Raw genomic sequence first — 18,807 nt, 5'->3', positions numbered from 1 at the left:
AGAGGATGGGAGGAGAGGCTGCGGGGAGGGGTGGAGGGAGGCCGAGGGCAGGTCTGGTCGGGGACCAGATGTCCTCCCAGTGGGGGAGGAACGATGAGGTGAGGATGGAAGGAAAGAGGGAGGGAGGTATATAGGAAGAGGGGGGGGGTTCACAGCAGTTGCCGTGCCTGTTGTATCCATAATGTTCATAATGTAAAACATGCTGATAAATCAAACTTTCACAGCGCAGACAACAGATAGGGTGCTGTATATTTAATGCACCGTTTACATTGTGCCTGCATGTCACAATGCAAAGCTCAGACATTTAAACTGCATCACTTCCCTTAATCACAGGAGGGCGGGGCTTCACCTTTGAACAACCAGCCATCACTCACTGAAATCACACAGGCACCTGCTTTACATCCACATACTGTAATGACACTTTGCTACTTTGAATTTTAGATGCGAGTCTGCACAAGCACCCTCCTCCTCCTCCTCCTCCTCCTCCTCCTCCTCCTCCTCTTCGCCTGAGTTTACACGAATGATTACATCTACTCAGATGCAGATGAACAAGTGGCCTCGTTCTCTCGCCCACACAAACATCTGCATCTCTGCCTCTCTATATACCTGTGCTGTCCAACACACAGTTATATAAAACACTTTTAATCACATGCCGTTACACAAGCAGCTTTGCCTTTGTATGACAAATCCTCAGGCATGTAGGGAAATGAAATTAGGAAGCAGAAGACAAACTTGAGACTTTATATAACACCCAACATAGACATAACCCCTCCTGTGCGAATCAACCTGCATCCCCTGCCCTTTGGAACAAGTCGCTGGAATCTGCAGGACCTGCACACGTCCATACCAAGCAGCTGTTTAGCATATAGGATTATAACTACAATCCCACAGGATAGAGAGCACACCTAATTACTCCATCACTCAGTTGCCTTGTCAATGCCTCCACTCTCAGATGAAGTCCCGTACTAGCTAAAGCTCTGTATTTTTCGATGGTGGGCCACTTTGCAGCATCCTTCACATCTGCATAGAAACCCGCTGACCAATCTGCATAGGCAGCGAACAGATTTCCTACACAGTAGGGTGGTCTGAAAATTGGAGGAGAGGGAAAACAGGGCACCGGGTTAATTAATCCCACTAACGCACAAAAGCAAGAATATCACTTAAAGTCACACGTCAGCTTGGACGTGGGCGGCTTTACTAACACAGCCACTGTGGAAGTGTCCTATTTTTTATTACTGGTACAAATGACCTGCGCTGCTGGAACAATGCGTCATTGTGTCATTTTATAGACAGACAACTGAACCACAGTGCAGCCTGCAGAGGCCACAATGCAGAGTGAACACACAGTTTGTGATGACTACCACTGTGTATGATAACTGAATGTTTGCTGAGCGAACTTCAGGGTCTCTGCACAAGTCCCTGAACTGCTCGTGTTACTCCACAGCAGCAAAACCAGGCTTTGTGTTTTCTCAGGGACATTAAAATTGATTTCTTCTAAAGTCCGATTCATCTCATCGACCCACGTCACGGCAGTTAAATGACTTTACTTACATAATATTACTTTTTATGTTCGTCCTTGTCTCTCGACTGGTTTCTCGGGGCATAAACGCCTTGACTAAGATGTCCATCATCTGTAGGTGTAAGCTCTCTCCCAGCTCCACCCACTCAGGAGGTAATGGTGTTTACAGAGGTCAGACAAAAGACTCATGCGGCTGCAATCTTACAAATACATAGAGAAAGCCCTCCTCCCTTCAAACCCTTAGGACATGTATAATTCAGATTTGAGAAAGAATAACAACTGTACAGAACAGATAGTAATTCTCCAGTTTTACATATTTAAACAGTACGTGTGATGACTGTATAATTGCATAGGCTGGTTTTCTGGTATAAAGGAAAACAAAGGTATTGTTTAAAGGTAATTAAAGATATGGACTGATGAAGTCCACCAATCTTTCCTGCTCAGAGAAATCAGTTAATCAGGTAATAATGAAATCAAGTAACCTAACATATAAAAGAAAACACTTAATTATAAATACAAAAAAGATTAATCAAAAACCCTCGAGGGCATTTCAGTCATTAAAGTGCCCAAATAGAAATTTGCTGGTGTAGATATATTGTTTAAATACTATCACATTAAATCTTTACGGTTACTTAAAGATGATTATATCTATTTAAACTCGGTAACATTGATACACGCAGATGACAGAGAAAATCTGCCATCATCCATCTCAGGTCAGTGAGCGCCGAGGCGAAATCTGGAGGTGTAAAATGGCTGGTATGGTCATGCATCTGTCCCTGTCTCTCTGAGCGGCAGTCTGTCCACACGAAGACTCAAGAAAAACCTGTGCATGTGTGTTAATGACCAATTAAAAGTAACAAAGATACAGCACAGTCCTCTTCCCAGTGTGCTCACCACATATCTGACATCTCTTTCATTGGTTTTCACTGGAGTTTGGTCGCCTCAGGGTGTTTTTATTACAGACTGATGACAGCATATCATTCATGTCAGGCTGGAAAGATCCAAGTGTCTGCTGCTGCGATTATGCAACTTAACAGTCACATTCGGGGCATGTTTTCCAAAATATAACCAGCGCAGTGAGCTTGTGTTGCGTCTGGGATGTAGGTTTCTGAGGTTGAAGGGAACGGGTTCTTTGTCTATAATTCATAGAGCTAAATGGAACGGAGCAGCCACTGCTGTCACTGCATGTCTGCACTGAAGCTCTTAACGTGAAGCCAGTGAGAAGTGGGGTGTGAAAATAAAATGATCCTCAAATACTGTACACCAGCCAACAAAGAGCATGTGTGCACACAAAGACCTAAATCATCAGACATCAGAATATCCTGTCAGATGAAGTCTTGCAGGTTGAATTCAAGAGACAAACATTTCTGTTAAATTGTGCAAAATATGAATAACTACATCTTGATTTAAAAAAAACATAAAATATTATGTCTACAATCTGATTTATCTTGCTAAGACCGTTCTAAAATTATACATATGTGGGATAGGAATCTGAAATATTGCAGCAATGAATAATTGATGCTTGAGAGATTACCATTGTGTCCAGTAAGATTGTTGAAAATAAAAAAAGGATAATTGAAAGATCGCTGTGATTTGTTTTTGGTAATTGCAGCTATCGAGAATTAACATGACCCCTATCCCCTATTTTGTTATGTATAACCCCCATATTAGTTATATGATGAAAAACCAAAGGGAGAGACTAAATCTAAACATGGGGGGAAATATAAAATCCAGGATCGAAATATTTGCTTTATAAGTGAATATGAAAATTAAACACAGCTAAAGAAATGATTTAGTTTAAAAAACATTCAGACTGTTATTTGTTAAAATATAGAATACAAAATATTGTATTTTTTCAGCATTAAAATCATCGAATTGTTTAATAAACTCTTAATTATGTTCATCTTTAGATGTTGTCAACTCGGTGAACAACAACAATAAACACTGAATGCTCCCTGTGGCAAATAACAGCCGCAGTCAAATTGCCCTCCATAAACAAAAGGGCTTCCCTTACGTTTCCCGTCGTTCATTGCTCTCAGGAGGAAAATTGACTGAAACTAAATAAATATTTATTCAAAGAAGCTTCCCTCCATTGATGTTGACTCTTATATTCGTGTTCCCTGTGATACTTCCCAAGTAAATGGGGCGTAATTGTGAGAGTTTCCTCCGCTTGTCCAGGCTGCTTTTATTTCAAATACAAGATAAATGTCACTTTACCTCATACTGGAGATATTGTTTCCTCCACTCGGGAGTGATGTGGGAGGAAAGATGCTCCGCGAACTTCATTTTGCCGGAGCAGGTGTCCCCCTCTTCGAACCTGGGTTAAAATCCTCCGCTTCTGTCCCCTGTCGACGCGACTTTATGTTTTTTCTCTGTGCGTGTGTGTGAATGTCAGTCAACTTGCTGCAGCTCCACACGCGGCGCGTCAGCCCGGCGCACTCCGCTCCGCTCACTCGGCTCGTGGCTCGTCCCGGTCCGTGCAATCCGAGCGGATCCCGTCCCACATACTACTTCACGGGAGGGACCGCGGTGACAGCAGCCTCTCCGCCTGGGGGTTTGTCGCTTGAAACAGGTGGTCGGGTGTCACGGAGCCGGTAAGAGCGGCTCGGTCAGTGACTTTGCTCCGTCCCTCGCTGGGCAGGTCTGGGGACATTGCGGTCCGCCATCGCGTTGAGCCACAGGCGACGTGGTTGCGTCAGCAGAGCGCGCAGGGGCACCAGGCGTGGATGGGACCTCCTGTCAAAGGGCTGGCAGCGTGGTCACTGATCCCCTCACCCTCCGGCTACCCTCACCCCTCACTCACCCTCACCCCTCTCCCTCAGAGAAACCTGACCCCCACGTGCCGCCCGCTGTTGCACGCTGTTGTTGTTGAGAATCTTAAACGAAAGAGCGGATAGAGTTAAACCTTACAATCATTTACATACCTTGATAAAAATCATCTTATGACTACAAACATGTTTTTTTACAGTCACTGTTCTGATATCTTTGTCTATTCACTTCCACCAATTCAAATTACACTAATACGTTAAACGTATTTTTCACAGGATTATCTCCATGGTTCCAAAATAAAGCCCATCCGGAAACGGGACAGCAAATGAGTCTATACTTGGAAAACCTCCTTCAATGAAGAGGCTTTCATTTATGCTCTGGAGAGGTAGACAGTTTCGAAATGACAGGATAATAAGCTACCATTACCAACAATATTTTGAAGGATCTTATTATGTTGTCCACTGATTTATGGCAAATGCAACGAGAGCAAAACCCAAAGTGATTGTATGTGAGAAAAAAGTGTTTGTCTGAATATGTATATCGTCCTGTCTTGTCTGATTTGAACTTTTGCTCAATCTGCTCTAAATTAAGTTTAGATTAGTTTTGAAAGAATCTTCTGAGCAGTGTTTGGGACATGTGACGCGCAATCCTTTTGTATATAGCGGCATCTGCTGGACAAATTGCGCTAATGCAGCCTCCTGCCAATGTGTCTGGTTGACTCAATTTGTTTACTTCATAACAACTGTAAACAGAAACTTTCACAAACAGGCATCGTGTGAATAGCGTGTTGATTACAGTAGTAGGAGAATAAATAGATCAGGTTTAGTGGATTAAAACTGAAACTGGACCTAAATGGAACAGAAGAACTATTAAATGAGTCGTTGAGTCAAAAAGCTGAAGCTAATCAATCAAAGGCTAAATTCAAGTTCCCTCTGTCACAAAGCTGAAGAAGTAGGAAGGAAAATGGTGGAGCTAAACCTTAATGAGCTCACAATAGAATAACAAACAAATATATATAAGGGAACACATTTGAAGTAACATAAGAACATGTTAAAATGACATTTAAAAGAAATGGAAATAGCAAAGAAATACAACTAATTTTCTGCAAATTTTGGTAAGAATAATTTATAATATATAATAATATTAATAATCCTCACAGTTTCAATAGGGCCTCACTGTCTGTCATTGCCTGTCAGTGCTTGGGCCCAAATAATTTTGTTATTAAATTTAAAAAAAAGATTCTATAATAATAAAAAGCCAATTAATTTGCATGAAAAAAAATAAAATAATAATAACCAGGATTGCTAAATCCTTGAAAGTACCAACTATAAATATATAATTTCTAAAATTTCTAGGACGCAGATCTTGACTTCAAAGTCAAAATGTAGAATATGGCCAAGATGGCCACCAAATGCAAAAAAGCAAGCTTCCTGTTGCGTTTTTCAAATTGCACTTATATACTTTTTTGTTTGCCTGGTCATGATACAGATGTGCAGTGTTGTGCAAGTTCACACCTCTCATGAACTAGTTCAAAGTTCAGTTCATACAAGTAAACATGAATAGTTCACGTTCATAGTTCACCATTTAAATTCTGAACTAGTTCATAGTTCAGTTAATTTCATAGTTTTAAGGTGGAAAGTGAGAATGAAAGACTTAACTTGTTAAATAAAACCTTATCCATCACTACCCCTTGCCTTTACTGTCAGAATCTTTATCAGATAGTGTGTAAAAATCCCTCTCTGCTTTCTCTTGCCATCTGTATATGAGACCGAGAGCTGTTGTGTTGCAGGTATGGCCTGTCCCTTTAAGGGAAGTTTGTAGTGTGTGACGTAGTACACCTGGGTATTGTGGGAAAAGACGCTAAAAGTGTGTTTATAACGAGAAGTGACGACCACCTAGAGGTGATGCGAGTGTTGCTCCTGCTGTATATCCGAGAAATAAAGTGGCCGCATTCCAAGTAAAGAAACATCTCCTCCTCCTTATTCACGGAGGAGGAGATCATGATCTTACCCCGGGGACGCACCTGAGGTAGAAGCGCTGCGAAAAGCGGTCTCCTTTCCTCACCCATGTTAAATACTTTGGCTGTTCGCACCGGCAGCGTAGTGCCAGGAAGAACCAGGAAGCGCCGCGGCACACACAAGCACATCATCTCCTGTGGCTTGCGTAGGTCAGTCACCTGTGAAGACCAACATCATTTACCACTGAACCAGCGCGGAGGAATGATGATTATGATGAAAAATTTAATATATAAAAAAAAAAATTAATTAAATTAAATTAAATTAAATATAAAAAAATTTAATTAAATTAAATTAAAAAAAAATTTAAATTAAAAAAAAAAAAAATACTGCGCGCGCACATCCTGCGCAGAAGCCCATTGCACACATCCGGAGCAGAAGCCCACTGCGCACATCCTGCGCAGAAGACCATTGCGCACATCCTGCGCAGAAGACCATTGCGCAGGAATTGCGTGCGCAGTTTTTTTTCTTTTTTTTTCTTTCTTTTCCTGTTTTTATATTTAATAAATTAAAATTTACATAGTGTAAGATATTTTGCAATTAATAGGACAAATTCCGCCGATTATAAGGGATCAAGTTTTTTGCCAGGCCTACGAGGGGAAAGAGTGGGATTCCAACCCGGGTCTTTCGTCTATGAGAAAGGACACTCTACCGACTTGGCCATAACGCCTGATGGTTGCCATGAGGCTCTAAGCACATTAATAGGATGGACAAATAATCGTGTGTCTGTCATTTTATGCTGCTTTTGATAAACACTTCATGGAAAATATTTTCTACTTTACTACATATATTTAACAGCCTTACTTAAAAGTTACTTTTATGTTTTTGGCTTTTAGATACTGGATGATTTAACGTACTTTATATGGAGGACCATACATGACTTAAGTAAAAATAAATAAATGTATAAATAAATACAGAAATAAAGAAATAAAGAAATAAATGAATTAATACAGAAATAAATAAATACATATTTTAATACCAAAAGAAATGTCAAAATAAATGTCTTATTCCCTGATACATTTCCTTTAATTTGCAGTGTCCTTATGCTAATGAGAAAGGCGGGCCTAACCGCAGTCTCATGCAGGATTGGTCACATGAGTGTAATGATCCATCCCTACTACTTCTGCCTCTCTATGCTGACTGGTGTCCAGTAGCTGTTTGCAGCGTTGAGCCAGTTCACACTTAAAATGAACTAGTTCAAGTTCAGAGGTTTAGTTACGGTTATTTTTTATTGGGATGATTTAGGTGTCAGTAGTCCTGACTGTGAGCGTCACGTCTCGTGTTCTACTGAGCACAAGGAGGAGAAGGAGGAAACAGAAACTCCAGCTCGGTACAAACCACCTGCAGCTTCTGCTCTGCCCATGAAGCAGTGCATCGATATTTGTGAAGATCGGTCAATGTGAAGACGTTACGTTGAGCTATTTTGCCACGCCCCTTGAAAATTCCTCCAGAATACGTACATTTTCACCACTTTCTAATTATCTGCTAATTCTGGTAAGAATTTGAGCATGTTAAAGCCTGAAAAATTGGGCCTCACTGTCTTTCAGTGCCTGTCAGTGCTCGGGCCCTAAAAACAGCTAATACACTTAACATGCAAAAGATTAACCATAAACAAAGCCATAAACATCCAAACTGCATCTGAATACTTCTGCGTAGATTTTCTAAGCGTATTGAACCCTGAGTCTTTTCCATTATTTAATGTTAATTGTTTTGTTGCTTCATGTTTTTCTCTCTGACCGGGGAAGCACTACGAAGCCTGGTCAGTAATGTATCCGGAACTTTCGATTCAGCTGTTGTGTCAGCCGGGGCGTTTAGGTGACAGTACCAGTAGCGGACCAACGACAGAAACAATCCGGCTGTCACTGAGTCTCAACGATTACCGATGGAAATAAAGAAGTAGCCACGGTATGACTTTATAGATATCTATCCGGCAGCTGCTTTCTGTTCCTATTTAATATTTTTCACGCGGGTCTGAGGCGCTCGTCGTGTCTGGCAGTTCGCCACACGCAGCAATAACAATGGCTTCTGGGTCACCGTCGTCCTCTCCGGACACTGCGACGGGCTCAGGTACAGACCCAGCCCGGCCCGACACGGGGGAGCCTCTCGGTGGAGCCGGCTCGGACTCCGACTCGGACTTGGGTTTGGGGAAGTTCGACTGCAGCGCCATGGAGATGGGGGACAGGCTGGAGGAAGAGGACCTGCTGGCGGACTTTGATTCCGCAGCCGATCGCGTTCGAGACCTGGTCCAAACCGCCGGCAGAGACCAGCTGCTGTACCTGTACGCCCGATATAAACAGGTTAGTGTCAGCCCGCCTGGACCAATGGAGAGCCCTCCAGGAGTGGCGTCACATGACGTGACATGACAGCCACATGGAGGGAATGATCCACATTCATGCACCATCACTGGGTTAAGAACCGGTCCTTTAACCTCTTGTCTGTGTCTTCTCCTCCAGTCTCACTAGGCTGAGTTAACCAGCTTATTGACCGACGCTTGTGTTCACAGGTCAAAGTGGGAAAGTGCAACACACCAAAGCCCGGCTTCTTTGACTTCGAAGGACAGAGGAAATGGTATGAAGCTGCAACTTGGTAACCAGGTCACAATGATGAGTTTAAACACAGTTGTAGAGAAACAGGGGTCACTTTGGTACTGTAGGTTGTAGCTCACAACACACACACACATACACACACACACACACACACACACACACACACACACACACTTATAGAAATCTTCAGACATAGACCAGGCAGGATCAGAATCTTTCACATCAGTTGATATCAATTATCACTAGTGTCACATTATTATTTATTTCAGGTTGAAAGACTTGCTTTTGAGTGACGGTTGTGGCTTTTAACCAGAGAATGAAAAACACTGAAAAAATATGGTACAAATCTGAGGTAAATCAATCATAATGTATACCTCCTCACTGTGCTGACACAATACATAAGCATGATATAAAGATATATTGGACTTTTTTTCATTTTGCCATTGATAAAACTTGTATTGTGATAATTATTACCCAGTCCTGTTGTTTATGGTTTTTTATGAACTGCTTGCCCTACATGAAGTAAAAAATTTAAGTTTAAGTTTATATCAAAATGTCTTTTTTACATTTTATGTTGCTGTGTACATCCATTTTCCATCCAATTGTTAATCATAACCCCCAGTGCAGATAAAGATGTTCATCTGTAAATGATGATGATGATGACGATGATGAATATATTGATGACAGTTATGATGTTGTTGTTACAGGCAAGCCTGGAAGCAACTGGGAGACATGGAACAAGAGCAGGCAATGCAAGAGTACATTTCATGTGTCAATGTGTTAGACCCTGAAGGCATTACGAAGGTAATAACATCCATTTCTAAAAAGTCAAAGCTGATTCCCACAACTTTACATATTGTCAAGTACTATACTATACAACTAAGTGTTATTTTGTCTTGTACTAGCAGTGATTGCAATGTTAGCGCAAAACAAAGTGATAGAAAGTTTTGACGGACTTTCATATAAGAAGGAACAGGGAGGTTTAACATTACCCTCTTAAATTCATTATCTAAATATCACAGAGGCTAAATGACTTGCAGACTTGATGAAACTGATACTAGTCTTTTTTGTAGCCATCTTTTTCTCCTTAGAAGTCACTGTTTTTGAATTTAATGATATTATGAAATTAAGCAGAATGTCCAACTCATTCATCCAGAAAATATTGTATGGAAGCTTATATTGCTCTAATCCCACCCATCTGGCCTTTTGTATACAAGTATTGGAAGTAAACACAAGTATTCAACTCTTCTCCATGCTGAGAGAAAAAGGACAAATAGGCAAACAGCCAGTGTCAACGTTGTCAAATGCAGTATGGTGTTTTTGTCAGTAGAGGTCAGTGTCACAGTGTCTGTCCTTTCAGTTGCCCTATATTCTGTACATGTAGCATGAAAAAAATATGAGGAGGTTATGGTGTCTTCCTCAGTGTCTGGCAGTTTGGGACATGAATAATGCATAAAGCTCTCAGAGTATAGCTGAGGAGATGTGTCTCCATGTATGGTGACACAAGAGAGTTTGTTTACATCTCTACACACTGCTGAGTGGAGTCTTCCAACTGTCAGGAGAGCTGTGTTGCCACGGACAACCTGTCCCCTGAGGCACACGCGTTCAGCAACAACAACAAGTTTATACTGGCTGTGTTGTTGGGAAGAGTAATATTAATGAAACACTAAAAGGAACAAACTTGTCATGAGAAATATTAGCATTAAAATGTGTGTTGAAGAAGGCCCGCTGTTTGCTCTGTGTGATTGCAATGGAGATTATAAAGGAAATGCTGTTCCTTCTCCAAGTGTCAGTTTTTAAGGAGCCATTCTCAGATGATGATCTATTGAGCCGGTGAAACCTCAGTGCACAGGGAAGTTTATTGCAGCTGGCAGCAGTCAGTGTTCAGCATTTCTTCAAATGTTGTTGCCGAGCCAATTTTGAGACTGTTAATTTACAAATTTAGCATTTAACACCCAAAATAAGGTTGTAAAGTTGCTATTTGGCCGACAGTAAGGTAATGGGTTTCTAAATTTAGTCTCCATAACTTTGGAAAATGCTTAATCATTCTGCAAAGCTTGATGCATTTCTACTTAATATAGCCAGATAAGTTTGATGACCAGAAACTCATATTAATCTGACATTTGAGATTTAAAAAAAGAATATCCACTAATAGACTTTCGTTGTCATATATGTCAAAGTTGCCAGTCAGCATATACGTTTTAGGGTTGATTTTAAAAGTCTCTCGTAAACATTTTTGTTTACATACTGGTGATGATTGTAGCCACTGAAAAAAACGTCACATTACTTTTTGATTTTTAAAGTACTGACATATTTAGTAACTAGGGAATAAAACTTATATTCTTAGTGTCAGGGACATGAGTTGTAAGTCAGTCACTTGTCATCCATTCATCCATTATCTTGTACTTTGAGAGTCAGGGGAGGAGCTGGAGCCAATCTCAGCTGATATTGAAGGAGAGGTGGGGTCCACACACTCATTTCATTTATTTTTTTATTTGACAGGGACAATGCTCATTAATCAATAGCAAAATGAGTGTAAATGAGTTGGCTCAACAGGCTAATTTGACATTCACACTCTCACATTCCAACCTACTGTCAATTTAGAGTCTGCAATTAGCCTAGCCCCAATCTGCATGTCTTTGGATTGTGGGATGGATTGTGGGATGGATATGCAGTCACAGTAATGTTTGACAAGCCTTGAGAGATGGAAATCAAGTTGTTCCTTTTCCTATTATTGAAGAACCAAATAATGCATTTATGTCTGACCCACTGTAGTGTCTCATGTCTCACAAGTTTTTTTCTGACCATTGTCTACATTCCTTCTGGTTTCCCTCACATCTTCATTATTGCTTCTTTCCCTCCCTCCTCTTTCTTCTCCACCTTAGTGCTACCTGCTATTCTTCTTTACCCCTTTATTCTACTATTACTCCCTCCCTCTTCTTTCTTTGCTCAACGTCCATGTTAATGTCAATTTTATAGTGTCACTGTCAACCACACCTCTAATCCTGACACGTCCTTTTGTCTCCGACCACACTGCGGGGGCAATTCTCGCTGGCTCTACCCCATAGCTGCACAATGCCAGGGCAGAGTCCAGCGGAGCCCCCCCCCTCCTGAAAAGAAGCTGATTGTGTTAGTGTTAACAAAGCACCTTAGCATAGCGGTGGCTATTCTTTTGGAAGCCCAGTTAAAATGGTGTAAGTAGGAGTGCATAGACAGAAAAGCATGGGAGAGAATAATAGCCAGAAGTTGACCTCTGCTCCTTCTCAATTGTTGAGCAGACACTGGATTTATATTACATTACACTGCAGAGGAGCGGGGCCAGTGCATCAGCGAATATTCTGACTTTCTGAAGTGAATTAGGTCGAACCAAAAGTGCACGCACAGTTGTTTTGCTCCGCTTGTCATGTTCTTCCCCACTCTCCCTATTTTCCTGAAATCCGATTTGTGTGGGTTCTTTTGTGAGTCAAGGTTGGTCAGTGAAGAATAGGCTGGGTAATAAAGTCCTGGCCGAACCAAATGTAATATGGAATTCCATGAAAACACAAAAGATTAACAACAGCCACAAATTAAGGCGCAATACATTTTATGTTGTTCTGTTGCATGTTGTTGGTTATTTATTGCCGGTGAGGTCATGTCTAAAGCCCCAGCAAGTAGTGTCTGAAAACGACACGTTCTGAATGTTATCTTTGTCGTGCATTGGCTTTGCAGTGGCTATAGGGGGGAAGCTATAGGTCAAGCCATTCACGGTGAATAGACGATACCAGCCCTTTTGTTCTACACTTAGCTCACAAAACAGTTCGGTCTGTGCCTCTTTTCATATAGGATGGCAACACAGGCTGCAGAACTGAGCCAAACTAGACTAGGTTGGCGACACTATCACTGCACAAGAGGTGGTTTTGTTAACGGTGACGGACATCTGTAAACATCGCATTTCTAATTCAACTGTGTGAAAAGTGAGTATTGATCTCTTATGTCTGGATGTTTTTATTTGACAGGAAAGACAAGGAGCAGAAAGGAGAACAGGCTTCGGAGGAGCAGCAGTCAGCTCCCTATACCAGGAAGAGATGATCAGGTATTTACATCACAAGTCTCAAAAACACACACACTCACACATATTCAAACACAGTTGTGGCTCATGGGATAGAAATGTACAAATAGAGACCATTTACACATACATCAGAAAGGGTTGTTTACATTGATTAAACAGTGAATGACCGTAGTGTATTTATGAGTTTCACAGACACACATTGAGTGTTTAAGTCTGTACCAAATAACACACACTCTTTGTTCAGTTCAGTGATTTCAGGTTGTGTTTTCAGATCCCAAAGAATCTAAGAGTAAGACTCTTGATCAGACTCAGCTTTTTTCTCCGGTTGTGAATCCTGTACTAATTTAATAGATAGGTAAACCCAGTCAGAGTCTGGCATTGTTAACCTATGGTCTCCATGCCGTGTTTGATTATATTCAACAGACCGTAACTTCAGTTAGGGTCCGCAGACGTCATACAGAACTGATTTTATGTTAATGAAATATATTCTCCATTTACTCCTGCCTGGCAGAGTTACTCAAGCTGAAAAACCTCATCTTCATTTCAATGAGAAAAAAAGAGCTCTTTTGGAGATGAAAATGAGATGTGTGAATCCTGCAGGTTTTCCTCCTAAATGGCCGTATGTGATTAGTATGCACAGTCTTGGGAAGAGGCAGCCAGAGTCTCCCCTTTTTAATTACGTTGCGATCCGGGGGGGTGGTCCGGGGGGTGGGTGATGAAGACAGGCGGTGTACAGCAGAGGGATGCGAGTACAGCAGGTTTTCCCAGAACTGTGCTCCCCGCAGTGATATCCAGTTGCAGCTATGCCCTGAGGGACACCGGGACGGAGGAAGTCATTAGCATGGCATGTACACGCACCTATGCACGTGTGCACACATAAACATACACTTGCCTCCATACGTCGACTCAATCGCATCCAAATCCATGCACAGCCTCCTGGAACTGTCACACTCACTGCTCCGCTGCATTTCAATTTCCTCTTCCTCATATATACACACATAACTACACACACACAGACCCACTCCATATTAAACAGCTAAGCACCTGTTAACCAGACACAAAGTTAATTGCATTGCTCAGTGCTCATCTAGATCTCAGAATGTGTTTGTATGGGGCGAGTATATCGACAAAGCCGGGATTGATTATCTATATCCCTGGGCTACGGAGCTGATCAGTGTGCGATTGAGGAGGATTTGAATGCTACATTTGTAATTCTCTCACCCACCTAGTTAACGGATACTGATAAACACTGGAGGTGTTGCTGTGTGTTCGCTGTGCTGGAAGCCAGTGGCTGAGTTATGTGACTTTTCATTGTTCCTCGTACCGTCATGGACCTCAGCCATGTTGAGAGTGTAGACCAGGGTCCTATAGGAGGTGTGTGTGTGTGTGTGTGTGTGTGTGTGTGTGTGTGTGTGTGTGTGTGTGTGTGTGTGTGTGTGTGTGTGTGTGTGTGTGTGTGTGATGGATGGTGTGGCCGTGGTGTTGATCAGTGAAGCTCAGCCCAGGTAGATGAGTGTTCCCCACTACTGTGGCCAATTTAGCCTGATGGATGAAGGACATATCTGCCAGTACACCAGACTTGAAACACACACACAAGAGCACAATACACACAGACGCACAAACAAATCCCTAGGTTCCCCAGCTGCTGTGAACACTGAGTAGCCTGGAACCTTCCCAGCATGCACCGCGGCACTGTAGATGTCGCTTCATTTATAGTATTCACATTAACCATTTGTGTGTGTATGTTTTGCCACAGGTGTGTACATTCATATGTGAGCTTATTTTGGTGATTGCGTTTATTTATATATATATTTTTTACATTGCACACCTGTGTGTGTGTGTGTGTGTGTGTGTGTGTGTGTGTGTGTGTGTGTGTGTGTGTGTGTGTGTGTGTGTGTGTGTGTGTGTGTGTGTGTGTGTGTGTGTGTGTGTGTGTGTGTGTGTTTTATGCGTGGCATGTCCGTCAGGTCAGCCCTGTTTGAACCATTGACGAAAGACTGATGAGCTGGCCTATTGATTAGTTGCCAGGCGAGACGGATGGTGGCCACACATCAGGGACACTTGGGGTCACCGTTGCCATCAGACAAGGATGTGGGTGTGGCCCAACATTGGGGGGGGGAGTCATGAATAAACATAGTGCTGGTAATCAGGAGTATGTAAATGAATGTGCTCATACATAACCAAGCTGTGATAAAAGTATAATGAGTTATTCATAATTCATCACAGGCTGATGAGGAACGGCAGCGAGAGAGAGGGAGGAACCAGACGAGTGAGAGGGGGAGAGAGCGTGCAGATGAAAAGATTAAGAAAAGGAAGTGCAGAGGTTCATTAAAGAACTTTGTGTCTGTGGTTAGAGTCACTTTTGGCTCTTTAGTCTCACAGTAAACAATGTAATGTGCTGATCGTGGACCCGAGAGGTTGATCTCACCTGGGTGAAGGTTTTAGTTGTGTTTTGAGTATGGATTCTTATTGTGGAACAGATAATCTCACAGGGGCTGAGGAATTCTGCTGAGGTTCTCTGAGAAAACTGTCGGTCTCTGTTTTGGACTTGGCCTGAGGTTTTATCATTACTGTCACCAAGGAGCTTGTGTTGTCATCAGCTGTTGTTTGTTTATTTGTTAGTTAGCAGGATTACGCAAAAACTACCTGATGGATTATCACGAAACTTGGTGAAACGATGTGTTGTGGGTCAGGGAAGAAGCAATGAAAGGTTTTTGTAGATCCGGATCAGGGGGCGTTTCCTTGAATTTGTTTTCCCTCTTTAACATTGGGGGAAAGGGCATTTTTGACATTTTCCCTGTTTTCCTTATCGGGAATTCATGTTCTACCCACCAAATTTGACAACATCCTCTGTGTGAAAGATGTTGTGCAGCCTCCCATAGTGGCTCCTGTGTGGCTGGAGCCAGGTGTTTGCTGGGGGAGCGGTAAGCCCACGGTGAGGCAGAGCTGGCAGGCGTCACAGTCAGGAACAGGGGGATTTGGCCTTGGGGATGACTGACTCACTGTGTGGGAGTGGTACAGTGGTGGGTATGTGGGATTTCTGTCAAACAATAGAGCACTAAATTGAATTAATCTGAATGGCCGGCATGGTTAAGCGAGAGGGGAAAGGCGTAAAGCTCTAAATGGGATTTCACCCCTTCTCTCCCCCTTCTCCCCCCCTCACCCAGCAGTCCTCCGCCGCCCCTGCACCCTGCCTCCCACCCGCACTCAATCCTGTCCCCAATGCCAGGAGGTGATTAGAGACACGGAGATATAATCAGCGTTGGGATGGTGCTGCTGTGAGCGTGTGTCGTATGTCAGTGTTCCCGAGGGATGAGGCACGTGTGGCTGCTGCTTTTGTGTGAATCATGTGTTTTTGTTATCTGTTATGACTTTGTGTTTGATGACTAAACACTGTAGTAACAGGTTTTTGCTTTCCTCCGCTTAACAGATGGAGCAAATGAAATTGGTTAAAGATTAGACTCGCATAAACTGTTAAACTTAGAGCACCTCCCACAAATTTCCATTCACCTCCTTTGCCTTGTGGCGTGAGACGTAATATCAGAATATAAGTAAAACCAAAGCAACATCATCTGATTGACTGTATATTGTCCTTTCTCTTTCTTTGTGTCTCTCAGGGAAGAGGACAAGAACATCTTTGACTACTGCAGGGACAACAACATCGACCATATCAGTCAGGCCATCGGCTCCCAGAAAGTGGAGGTCAATGCTACAGACGAAGAGGTAACTACAGTGTTGAAAGATATAAGTGAAACTGAACAGGTGGCACGTAACAGGACAGGAGAAGAATAAGGGAATCAACCTCTCACCACAGAAATCAAATTCAACAACACGTTTAATTAGCTGAAGTGTCTTTTACAAATACACTGAATCCATCCCAGCTGCATGCTTGCTGCCTGGTGCTCTGACCCCTCGGCAACAAGGAAAGGTATGACCATAATGTAAAATACAGGTCTCTGGGTCTGGGTTTTTTTTTGCAGTCATTGCATAATGGTTTTAATGATCCGAGGCCACAAACACATGGGAATCTCTCCCCAGACTGAGGTGTGTAAACTGCATGAACAGATATTATTAACACTGCGACGTGTTTGGTGGATTGACCATGCAATCCAGTCATCTGTCCTTGATTCATTATCAGCCAGGACCAAATGGTTGCTCTGTCAGTACAGCCGCTCCTCTGATAAGCAGGCAGGTGGCTGGTGAGTTCCCAGTCAAACACCAGATGGTCGAGGGTCCACAGCAGCAGAAAAACTTCCATCCCTCTTGTAATCCCGTTGTGTGCTCGTCTGCAGTGCTGCTTCCCCAACAGCAGAGGGCAATGGTGAAGCTTCATCATCAGCAAGTGGCCTGATCTGCCTCTGCAGCTCAGAGAGATGGACACAGAGAGCGGCTCCTTCTCAGCGGATATTCAGTGTGTCAGTGACCAAATATCCACCTGTGTTACATGTTTCTGTTCTTAACTTGCTGTTACTAATGACATATTACAGACATATATTTTGGAAACAACAGTGATTTGGCTTCACAATTATAATCAAAAAATAATAAAACAACCGTACCAGTAATAGTTTTATTACATGCAGCTATGAGGGATTATCGTTGATCAACATGCTCACCGTACTAAAAGGATACATCCTCCTGTATGATAACATATTTTGGAAAGTGATTACTGGACCAAAATAGAAGGAAAGTGTCAGTGTCCGATTTTTTATGGAAGTAATTAATAAGTCATGATCATCTTTGGAAGACCTGACAACCGTGCAGTGTTATTGACTTAGTTCGACATTAATCAAATTGACACTTTAAATGTTTATTCATCCAAAAATAGAACATAACAGTGTTGACCTCAAACAAAACCTTTACTATCAAGGCAGGAAAACTTGTTTATAGTTCTGTGTTGGGAGACACTGTCCAGTGTGCACTATATTTACTTTATTTGTCCTTACTGGGTCTTTTTGATAACTTCAATCATGATTGTTCTTTTAAAGCCCAGACAGTCTAATAATCATTGTGCTTATTACTACTTATATGAATGTGTTGGTTTTTTTTCAGCGTAGTTTACCTGAAGCCTTAAGAGACAACTGTCATAATTATGATGTTAAATTCAGAATCAACCACTATCTATTTAAATAAAAAGGTGATATAACATTGCAATTTGAGCATTTTATTACTGTATATTGCATCTTTTTCAGATAAGGAACGCACTTGAATACCTTTTGCATACTTGCCTCTTAGGTTTACTGAGTCAAACATGCAGAACTGCAAGTGTGTATACTGGGACAGAGCCAGAGAAAGAGAATGAGATAGAAGAGGCAGATGAAGTGAAAGTAGCAGTGAGCATTTACCCACTTTATATACATACTGCAGGGTGAATGTATATCCATCTCTGTATCTATGTTAAAGATGTCCTACCATTGTTAGTTCCTCTGTACAGCAGAGCTTCTGTCGTCCGCAGTGAGAAAGAGTTTGACAACCTCAGCCGATCACAGAGATTGGAGGCTTCTCTCCTCCCACTGTAGAGTAGAGTGAGTTCAACATGTAATGTCAGGTATTACCTTCCTGCTATTTCAGCTCTGATCAGAAAAGACCATTCTTAATATTTTCTAAGTATAAAGGTTCAAACTCTGAATCTGTCAATGTGTTTTCACAGTGTTTTCTTGAATGCTGGATGAACAGTCCACATTTATACAGTTTGACACATTCAGACTCGTTTTAACCACGGAAACACCCCAAAGCTCGTGTAATAGTGATTTAGTGCAGTTCCCAGTAGTAAAGTCTGGTCTTCAGTGAAAATGGAACCAGCAGTCAACAGCAGCACACCTGCAAGAGGGCAGGAACCAGTGAGAGAGAGAGAGAGAGAGGAAGAGAGACACACACACACCAACTTATTGGTATTCTGGCCTGGCTCATAAG

General features: G+C 42.1%; 2 protein-coding genes across 2 annotated transcripts in view; one reads left to right on the top strand and one right to left on the bottom strand.

Moving 5' to 3' along the window:
* Positions 1-3,958, bottom strand: part of xpr1a (xenotropic and polytropic retrovirus receptor 1a) — a 67,512-nt gene extending 63,554 nt beyond the window's left edge. The window contains exon 1 of the mRNA XM_053431289.1: positions 3,737-3,958. Coding sequence (XP_053287264.1) covers positions 3,737-3,805 — 69 coding nt within the window. The 5' untranslated portion in view covers positions 3,806-3,958. The remainder of the gene's footprint in view (positions 1-3,736) is intronic.
* Positions 3,959-8,110: 4,152 nt separating this feature from the next.
* acbd6 (acyl-CoA binding domain containing 6) overlaps positions 8,111-18,807 on the top strand; it is a 29,235-nt gene continuing 18,538 nt past the window's right edge. The window contains exons 1-5 of the mRNA XM_053431062.1: positions 8,111-8,600; positions 8,807-8,871; positions 9,557-9,653; positions 12,845-12,921; positions 16,515-16,620. Coding sequence (XP_053287037.1) covers positions 8,322-8,600; positions 8,807-8,871; positions 9,557-9,653; positions 12,845-12,921; positions 16,515-16,620 — 624 coding nt within the window. The 5' untranslated portion in view covers positions 8,111-8,321. The remainder of the gene's footprint in view (positions 8,601-8,806; positions 8,872-9,556; positions 9,654-12,844; positions 12,922-16,514; positions 16,621-18,807) is intronic.

Source organism: Pleuronectes platessa, chromosome 9 (assembly GCF_947347685.1).
Source record: "Pleuronectes platessa chromosome 9, fPlePla1.1, whole genome shotgun sequence".
NCBI classification, from domain to species: Eukaryota; Metazoa; Chordata; class Actinopteri; order Pleuronectiformes; family Pleuronectidae; genus Pleuronectes; species Pleuronectes platessa.
The sequence above is the reverse complement of the archived record's forward strand: the minus strand, read 5'-3'. Positions and strand labels throughout refer to the sequence as shown.